This window comes from Malus domestica, chromosome 05 (genome assembly GCF_042453785.1).
Source record: "Malus domestica chromosome 05, GDT2T_hap1".
Lineage (NCBI taxonomy): Eukaryota > Viridiplantae > Streptophyta > Magnoliopsida > Rosales > Rosaceae > Malus > Malus domestica.
Window position 1 is genome coordinate 23,558,032 of NC_091665.1, and position 10,073 is coordinate 23,568,104.

Below are 10,073 nucleotides of genomic sequence, written 5' to 3' on the forward strand. Positions count from 1 at the left end.
GTCGTTATGAGGGTAGATGATGCCTCTTTCTTCCTCAGGGTAGAAACATATCGGATCCCAGTTAGGTTTTTGATACTTCCCTCCCCTGATGTCTTCCACGTGAAACACTTGGTGACCAGGCCTCAGACTTCGTTCACTGTTTTTCATGGCCCTATTGGAAGATTCAGATATGGGTGTGCCGCCGCTTATGGAATATATGACATTCACCTGGCGTTGGTTACGATTATCCCTTTGAGGGTGAAGAAGGAATTGATCAATTTTTCCTTCTCGTGCCAAAGCTTCAATACGATCACGGAGGATGATACATTTCTCGCTATCATGGCCGTTGTGCTCATGGTAGCAACAAAACATGCCCGCGTTATTCGGGGGCGTGTAATCTGGGTGCCTCGGCTTTGGCTTTGGTATCAGGTGAGCTATGCTGGGGTAAATGGCCGCGCATGTGGCATTCAAGGGCGTGTATGTCTCATACCTTGGGGTAGGGGGTATCTTGACGCGGGTTTGACCCACTGCATTGACTGCCTGGGGGCGAGCGTTATTGTGGCGATACCCTTGGTTATCGGGATAGTGTCCCTTACTCTTTTTACTGAAAGGAGAGTGGTGAGGATGGAAATCCTTCCTCTTGCCTTGAAATTGATATGTCTGTTGATTCGGTGAAGCATTATGCAAGGCATGGGGAGGTGCCACTGCTGTTTGGAAAGTCGAGGTCTTCTCATTTAGGTGAGTCTGGCTTCCACCTCCCACTTGTTGATAAAGGATGGTTGTAGGGGGTTTCTCCTGATATGTCTTTGCCTCGGCGGAGGCATGGTTATAAGCCTGCGCCATCACCTCAGAGTAAGTCTTCCAAGTATTGGCATTGATCATGTATTTAAAGAAACAATCACGTAGGCCTGCCGTGAAGGCTTTGAGGGCAGTCTTGTCGTCTGCCTCGGCACACCGGGAGTATTCATGGCTGAAGCGGCCAGCATACATACGTAATGACTCGTCTGGCTTCTGGCGGATAGTGTACAAGTCATCTGCAGAGTGCAAGCGATCGGTTTGGAAAATGTGTTGGGAAACAAATAGTTTCCTCAATTCCTCAAATGAGTCTACCGTCTCAGGTGTAAGACGACAATACCAATTTAGAGCTCCACTAGAGAGGGTGGAGGGGAAGAGAAGACATCGCTCTTCGTCGGTGTGCATCCGGTATGCCATGGTGGACTCAAAGAGGTTAAGGTGCTCAATCGGGTCCTCTTTTCCAGTATAAAGTTGCAAGCCAAGCTTTTGCTTTGTCTTTGCTTGAAGGGGGGTGTTGAGGATCCTCCTTGTAAGAGGGCCAGGCCTGGGTTGGTTCCAGTCAGGTATTTCAGCCTGACGTTCAGCCTTCAACTTGTTTACTTCCTCAAGAAGTTGTAGGACAAGGGGGTCCTGAGCGGAGTTATGTGTCACTGGAGCTTTCTTTCGTAAATCTCCATCTCCTATTGGAATTAGGAAGGTTTGATCAAGGGCATGTGATTTTTCCCTGGACTCGCTGTACTGGCTTCCAGGGTATGTCTCTCGGAACACCTCTGAGTCCCCTGTACCCTCATGTCTCTCTAGGACTTGTTGCCCCTTCCCCAAATTGGTGGCCGGCTTGGGCCGTGGCAGGGGACCGAGTCTCTCAGAAATCCTTGGGTCATTAATCTTTGAGCTTATATGGATGGAATTCTCTCGACGTTGCTTCAGGAAATCCCGACAATCGCGAAAGACGGCTTTCGATCCTTCTGCCCCTTCAGCAAAGAGGTGTCTCCCTCCACTTCTCATGGTTCGGGTCGAAACAACTGGGTTAAGAGAAGCCTCATGTTGATTATCAAGTCGAGGGGTAATCTGTTCCCTATCAGGGATATCTATGTCGAATGCATGTGACCCTCCATGTTGGAGGGCACCCAGTTGATGGTTGACTTCCACGGGGGTAACAAGCTCGCGTGTCTGAGCTTGCCTAGCTTCGTGGAGTGTCTCGAAGAGCTTCTCATATTGCTCATGGAGGACCTCATTCCTCATTAGATTCACGGTCGGATTTACGTTGTTCCAAGACCGCCCCGGTTTTGTGCATCAACATTTGGCGCCGTCTGTGGGAATCGACACGAAAAGCTATGTCGGTTCTTTCTCAATTTTTCACCTCCACCGTGAATCTGCAAAATCACAAAAAACCCAAAAACCCACATTCACAAAAAACCCACGTTTGCCTCTCTCTACCTTACTCTCTGTAACACTACTTTATCTCTCTACCACACTCTTGGTAATCAGAGTGTAAGTTTTCTCTCTCTAAAACTGCACCATTGGAGAAGAAGCTAAAGAAGTCGACTCATCGGCAACCAGTCCGAGACCTTCAGTGACGATCGGCTCGTCGTTAATTTCGATGATCAACAGGGTCTAGGATATTCTCGCGCCGGTGGTCAGCAACAAGCCGCATATTTTGCTGCCTCAAGTGGCGATCGTGGGAAGTCAGAACAGCGGTAAGTGGAGCGTCCTCGACGCCCTCGTCGGCCGGGTCCGGTCACTTGGCTCGCCATTGCTCATAGAGTCCTTGAGTTCAAGTTTGTCGCCGTCTTCCTCCTCTCTGTCTAACCCATGGTGAAGGACCTAATCTGTGCCTTTGACGACAAGGAGAAGGGTCGCTGGGCATTTGTCCACTTGGTTTACCAACTGGACAACGGGTCGGAGATATGGGCCAAACGGGGTTGGGTCAGTGGGGAAACTTCAGAGCAGAGAAACCAAGCCCGAGTCAGCAGCCAATATCCAGGCGTTCTCACTCTTTTTCTTGGTTGCGACGTCGTTTCGAGATTTACAATATCAGGCAATCACCAGACCGCAGATGGATGTCATTTCCAGGACCACGACGATGTCGTCGAATCTGAATCCCAATGCTCATTCTCCTACTCACAGAGCAGCAATCAGCCATGGGCAAATGCCCATTAACATTGAGGATGCTGTTTTACCTATTAACATTGAGGATGCTGCTCGGAGTGATGTCGAAATCGAAAAGGCTTTGCAGGCCGGAGAAACACTCGTTCGAGTTAATCACTCACAGAGTTGGACGGGAAGGAGAAACAATCGAAAAGGCTATAGCACATCCTGCCCTAACTATTAGTGGAACCCTGAGCCTTATTTGGGCCCCGCCACTTTGCTCCACTCCAATTGAGTTTGTTACAGCAGGATATGCCAATGGATGATAATCATCATCAAAAGGGCTTGGACAACAACAAAAAACGTTAGGTCTCCATCCACTTTTTCCTGTCGACTACCAATGTCGGGATAAAGATAAGGCATCTTCTTTCTTTATCAATAGTGTTTCATTATAATCGGCACTCACAAAAGCATAATTAATATATATATATATATATATAATGATAGTTGGCATCACAAAAGCATTATTAGGATATGCCGTGCTTGTTGCTAGAAAGCATTATTAGTATATAATGATAGTTGGCATCACAACAGTATATATATATATATACTTGTTGCTAGAATGCAACCGCATATGGCCGCGTGCTTGTGCTTTTATTAAATAATGCTGTTGTAAACTTAAGTCTGCTATGTACATACCAATATCAGTATGCGTAGTGCAATACAAATGCATCACTTATATGCCATGTAACACCATATTAAATGTACTGTGCTGACAGAAAGTCAGTACTTAATCATTGTAAATGATCATAACTCCATCTATTGCGTGTGCTAAACACATGCACCGAACTGATCAATATATTATATACTATTGCATCAAAGGATATTACCTTGAGACAATGGCTAGTCACGTGGCATAATTATGGGCACACAACCTTTCACAAGTATATTGTTATGTATATATATATATATATATATATATATATATATATATATATATATATATATATATATATCACTAATCCTAGTCGGATCGCGCATATTTATATAAGCATTTATTTGTGCAAATATTTATTCATTGCCCAGTGTTTCAGCTAATTATTTCACTTATGCAACGTGTGATTTACCACACAACTGAATAAATCATTTATTTGTAGTAGGCACATCGTACAATATTCTGCCTTGACAAATTGTGTCAATTCGATTTATTCATTATACAATCATACTTATGCTGTCATTTATTGTCAGGAATTATCGAGCAACCAGCTATACTGATCAACGTTGATCTCTTGCCTGACCAGACACCCACTTGCTCGGACATTCGCTTATTGGGACACCTATGTGCCCGGACCCAACTCGATGACCCTACAGATAGTCCCAACTTGATGCCCCTACGTATGGCCCCAATTCAAAGACCCGACTTGCGGACCTGATCCGCAGATCTGACATATAGACCCAATATGTGAACCCGACAAGCAGACCCGAGTCATGTCGAGAATCAACTCATACTGAGTGCATGTCGACATAAAGTAGATACTTGCAATAAGGAATACCACGAGCCGAGCCGCCTCGCAGCGAGCATAGCCTCTAGCCGAGCCGCCTTGCAATGAGCATCGCCTCCAGCCGAGCAAATGCCTCGCCGCGAGCATAGCATCTAGCCGAGCAGCCTCGCAACGAGCATCGCCTCCAGCCGAGTAGTCTCGTAATTTTGTGATACCTTTAGCCGAGTATTGCTTTATGTTGAGCATTGCCTTAGGTTGAGTACTGGTTCAAGACATCTAGCCACTTCGGCCCGTACATGGATTGAATTTGAAGTCTCCAGCCAAAAGACTCTCTTGACTGAAGACTTGGGGGACTCCTGTTGGTACCATATATTTGGGCCTCACACATTAAGCCCACGACAAATGTAAAAGAGGAGGAGCCCCTTATTCTATAAAAGGGGACTCCCCCTCATTCTAAAAAAAAGGTCTTAAGTCCTCATTTCTAAGGGCTAGAGCTGAAAACAAAGGCTAGAAGCCTTGAGAGAGAGTCCTCACACCACCGAGGCTCTCCTCTCCCTTCTCTTCTCTCTCTGGGGGACTTCCCCTCAAACACTTGTATCCATACAATTACAGAGAAACAGAATCAACTACAGTGTGGACGTAGCCCAAACATTGGGGTGAACCACGATAAAATCCTTGTGTTCTTTGTGTTCTTCGTGTTCTTGAGCGTTTGTGCAGATTCACGGTCGGATTTACGTTGTTCCAAGACCGCCCCGGTTTTGTGCATCAACAATTTTTTTTTTTTTATAAAAGAACCATCCTTTTTATTAAAAGAAAGCCTTCTTTAATTATTTTATATAAATAAATTTTAATATTATAAAATTTAATTTCATTAAATAATCAAGTTAGTTTTACTTTAAATTCGAGTGAACTAGCTTATATAACATCATTTCTACTCCGATCTAAATGGTTTAGTATACAATTTTAACATAAATCTAATTCTATTTTCTTGTCAATCCAATTTATCCTCAAGCTGATTATGAATTAGTAAACGAGCCAAATAGTATTAACATAGGTGCATGCATATCTCATTTTTAGCATTTTTTTTTTCTGGTAAATATATATGTATGCATGCATTCTGATTATATGTCTTTATTTTTCCCGATTATCCTAGTTAGGTAAACAAACGTGCACAATAGCAATAGCATCCCATTGAATCCCGGATTCCTTATGTTTGGGTCGGCAAGAATCAGTAGGCCAACCCAGCTTTTTCGTACCTGCAGCAAGCATGAATTTATGGGTAGGTAATGACGGTGAGAACCTGGTGACCAATGCAATTTCAAGACATCAGTTTAATTTGTTTTTGGGTGTTTTTCCAAAGAAGGTATACATACCTTGAATTTCAAGACATTTGTTTTGGTGGAAATCTCAGAGACTCAGACACTCTAACTGGTCAAAGAGGTTGGCCCACTTGATTACTAGTTGGCCCCATCATGAAGAACTTGCACTTTTGAAACATAAAACCAAAGGAAACAAAAATATAACTTGCACCCCAAACACAAACAGCAGGTTAGGAGAGCAATTTGAACAAAAGGAATTTATCCCTTGTATCCTCTCGCATTATTTAACCCTTTGCAAGCCCAAAGATATCCCACAGAAACCCAACACCTTCCTCAATTAGACATCGATTTCTTCTTCTTCGCTAAGAAAAAGAAAATGGCAAACGCAGCCGTGACTGTGATGCTCGTGCTCATCATCGCCGTCGTCGCTGCAACCACCGAAGGAGCTCAAAGCAGCTCCACACAACCCAAGTGGGCCAAGAAGCTCAAGACAAGGAAGAAAATGACGTCGTCAGAGACAGTGACCAACCTCCAATTCTACTTCCACGACACAGTCAGTGGGGAGAACCCAAGTGCCGTCCGTATAGCCCAAGCCACAGACACCAACAAGTCCCTCACCCTTTTCGGAGCTCTGCTCATGGTGGATGACCCGCTAACCGAAACGCCTGACCCGAATTCCAAGCTCGTGGGCCGGGCGCAGGGGATGTACGGGTCATCCGGGCAGCAAGAGTTTGGGCTTACTATGGCCATGTGCTTCGCGTTCTGTGATGGCATTTACGATGGGAGCTCGATTAGTATTTTCGGTAAGAACCCGGCTCTGAATCTGGTTCGGGAGATGCCGGTTGTGGCCGGAACTGGCATTTTCCAGTTCGCCCGGGGTTATGCAATTGCCCGGACGCATTGGTTTAATATTATGGGCGATGCAATTGTTGAATACAATGTCACTGTTATTCACTAGAGTTTAAACTTTGAATACTAATTTCTGGTTTGCTTGATTGTTGAGGGTGATGACTATTTTCTTGGATTCTATCTCACGAGATCTTTGTTTTAGGTGATCGGTTTACTAATTTTATTATGATATGTATGTTGTGCATTAGGCATAATGAGAGTAATTATCCCTAATAATCTTTTTTCTATCTCCCTAATTTGATGCCATTTTATTTGGGTTGGTAGCCTAAATTCTAGATTGCAAAATTGGCACCAAAGTCTACAACATTAGTGCTGATATATAATTACGTGCGTGCATGCATGCTCAAGTCCCTTACTTCTGATTTAGCTTCTTTTATGGTTGCTAATATACATCAGGAACTCTAACTTGGGGAAATAAACATGTGCAGATACGATCCTACATTCCTATTCAAATCTCGGACTCCTAAGTCTGAGTAAGTACCGATGGTGTTATATCAAGATGTTATAATATGAGTGATTGACGAGTTTAATTATATGTGTTATAAACATAAATGGACTATAATTTAACAGAAAAAAAAAAACGTGAATAGACTATAACACCATGCGGTATGATGGACACACCCTAGTAAATCCTTACCAACATGAAATTATCTATCCGGATTCATTCTTAATGAAAATAAGAAAAAAAAAGGGAAAATATCCATTACAAAATAATATAATGATGATTATATCGGTATGATTAAGTAGAATGAACCTATCCAAATGTTCTCCTCTAAATATTTTAGCACAAAATATAGCTTTACCTTATTAGCTATTATTACTTTATAAGACTAATTTATTAGCTATATAAAACAACGTCTTTGGTCCTTAACCCCACCAGTTCCTCGCACAACAAAACAAGAGTTAAAAATATGGAACGCGGTAGTTTGGTTCTTGGATTGGCCTTGACTCTCCTAACCGTCGCGGTCACACCAACACATTGCAGCTACCATTCCCACACACTTCCAAATGTCCATCAAGAAGAAAAGGTCACGCGCCTCCACTTCTACCTCTTCGACATCATCAGCGGCGACAAACCTAGTGCTGTAGAAGTCGCACGTCCATACAGCACGACGAATGACAGTTCCCCCACGCCGTTCGGCAGCGTGTGGGCCATCGACGACCCTCTACGAGAGGGCCCTGAGGCCACTTCCAAAGTTATTGGGAACGCTCAAGGGCTCTACGTGTCGTCAGTCCAGGATGAGAGCAGGCTGGGGCTTGTAATGTACGTTGATTTCGGTTTTACTGAGGGTAAGTTTAAGGGGAGCTCATTCAGCGTGTTTTCGAGAAATCCGGTGACGGAGACGAATCGGGAGTTGGCCGTTGTGGGAGGGAGAGGGAGGTTTAGAATGGCGAGAGGGTTTGCGAAGCTGAAAACTAGTTATTTAAATGTTACCAATGGTGATGCCATTATTGAGTATAAGGTCACTCTCATCCACTATTGAATATTGAGCAATATTGATTGATTCATGGTTATAATATCGTGCAATTGTAATGAAGGTGGCTTTAATGGAATAATTAAATTAAAATAAATCTGTTTATATTCAATTTTTTTGCCGATGTATAAATAGCAGAATACCATGTACAAAATAGCTCATACTCCAAAAATTGGAGCCAAGTCTACCATTATATTTGGACAACATACGGTAACATTTTTGTAACTAATATTAATTCATTAACGTTTTGTAATATATATATATATATATATATGTATTTTTCAAGACGGAATAATTACTGTGAAATGTGAATCCTGATCGACCAGAGATTTTTTGTCGTTCGATCGGCTGCTATGTGCTGATATACCAACATTCAAATTGCAGAATCATTCATATATATGTTTTCAGTGTTGGAAAATTTAATACTATTATTATTATATTAAATTTATTAATTGAATGAAAATTAGAAGTGATATCTTTTGGTAGAAAGATGTGTCTATTCTAACGAAAGAGTTGCAACTTTTGACTCTTCATGAATAATCACATGCTTTCTAAAGAGGTATCTCAAATTCTATAAACAGGGAATCCCCTATAGTCATTAAATAATTTTTCATTGTTTACATAATTATTGGAGAGTCTCACCGAGTCCATATATATGAAAGAGTTTTCAACACAATCGTGGTTCATGGAGCCTTGTGATTTGGAGTGCTACTATTACAAGGACGTGGTCGTTGTATCTTGAGAGACAAGCGCCGATCAACCATGAGCACCATAGTAGGGCGTAAACTTATCTCAAGATTGTTAGAAAAATTAGGTCTAATACTATCCCATTAAAAATATCCTGCAATACCTCACTTGTTATTTCCAAGAATGGGAATCATTAAAAGCCAAGTTTATCCTAAACACGCTGCGGATAACACTGTTTCATAATAGGACATGGGTAGGAGATTATCTCCGCATTGCTCCCATTGAATCATCAACAATTCGGTTGTCCCCTTGAACATAGATCTTGGGATCTCCAATGAGCTAGGTTGGGTTGCCATTATGGCTATTTTTAAGACGTAGGCTTTTAACTCATTCCCCTTGATAATACAACTTACTCTCTAGTCAAACCTTTAATTAATTGGATCCATTAGGTCGGTGACTATCACTTATAGTGTAGACTTCCATTTATAAAATTATATTTCATTCAAGAGTAGTTGTTTTCCAACGTAATTCCTCCAAACATGCGTTCGGACTTGATAAGTAATTTGCCAACACTTGAGTAAACTCCCCCATATTTCAAGTAATATTTGTAAGAAGGTCTCCAACCTTGCCATACCTTAAACAATTACTCATTACAAGTTTATGGTTTGATTGCTCTGTTTGTTTGAGAACAATATTCTATCATGTATGTTTCTGCGTGCATTTTCTTTTTCATGATAGAATCTTTTGGTTTGTAGTTTTACATAAAGAAGTACATATGTTAACTGCTTCCAAATGTAGTGCAAGTTAATTTGATTCAAAAGATGCCAACCTGTAACCTTTCACCATTATTTTGTTCGTTTTGTCTTATGCCTTGTGTAGATGGTATAGTTATAGTTAATTGAACTAAATAACCGTTATAGATTTATTGGTTTATTTGCTATATTTGATTAACAAAGGTTGGTTTGAGAAACTGAATTTATTTCTTTGTAACAATCATTCATATATGTATATGTGTGTGTGTATATATATATATTCTATTTTAATAGTTACGCATGAAAGGGCTTATGTATTTATTGAAAAGTTGCATCGTTTTAGTTGCATGCATGTCACCATTTATTTGACAATTTTGCTATATATAATACTGATAACATAATTGTCTTCTTTTAAGAATTGAATGTTTCTTGGCATATACACTGTGAGTTTATTCTCGTTAGTTTCTGATTTAGGTGAGAAATAAATATATATTTTTGTGGATTGTATCCAACAGTGTAAATCTGGGTCTGTGTCAAACATGTTATCTCATAATTGAAAAGGATTTG

General features: G+C 41.4%; 2 protein-coding genes across 2 annotated transcripts; both read left to right on the plus strand.

Moving 5' to 3' along the window:
• The first annotated feature begins 5,902 nt into the window (after window positions 1-5,902).
• LOC103436241 (dirigent protein 23) lies at window positions 5,903-6,678 on the plus strand. Its single transcript, XM_008374665.4, has one exon. The coding sequence runs from the start codon at window positions 6,060-6,062 to the stop codon at window positions 6,639-6,641; it is 582 nt and encodes a 193-aa protein (XP_008372887.3). The 5' UTR covers window positions 5,903-6,059; the 3' UTR covers window positions 6,642-6,678.
• A 740-nt stretch (window positions 6,679-7,418) lies between these two features.
• Window positions 7,419-8,124, plus strand: LOC103436242 (dirigent protein 4). The gene has a single exon (XM_008374666.4). The coding sequence runs from the start codon at window positions 7,504-7,506 to the stop codon at window positions 8,074-8,076; it is 573 nt and encodes a 190-aa protein (XP_008372888.3). The 5' UTR covers window positions 7,419-7,503; the 3' UTR covers window positions 8,077-8,124.
• Window positions 8,125-10,073: the final 1,949 nt, after the last annotated feature.

Excerpts from the sequence above, each read along its gene's own strand:
- LOC103436242 (XM_008374666.4), top strand. The coding sequence starts at position 7,504 with ATGGAACGCGGTAGTTTGGTTCTTGGATTGGCCTTGACTCTCCTAACC.
- LOC103436241 (XM_008374665.4), top strand. The coding sequence starts at position 6,060 with ATGGCAAACGCAGCCGTGACTGTGATGCTCGTGCTCATCATCGCCGTC.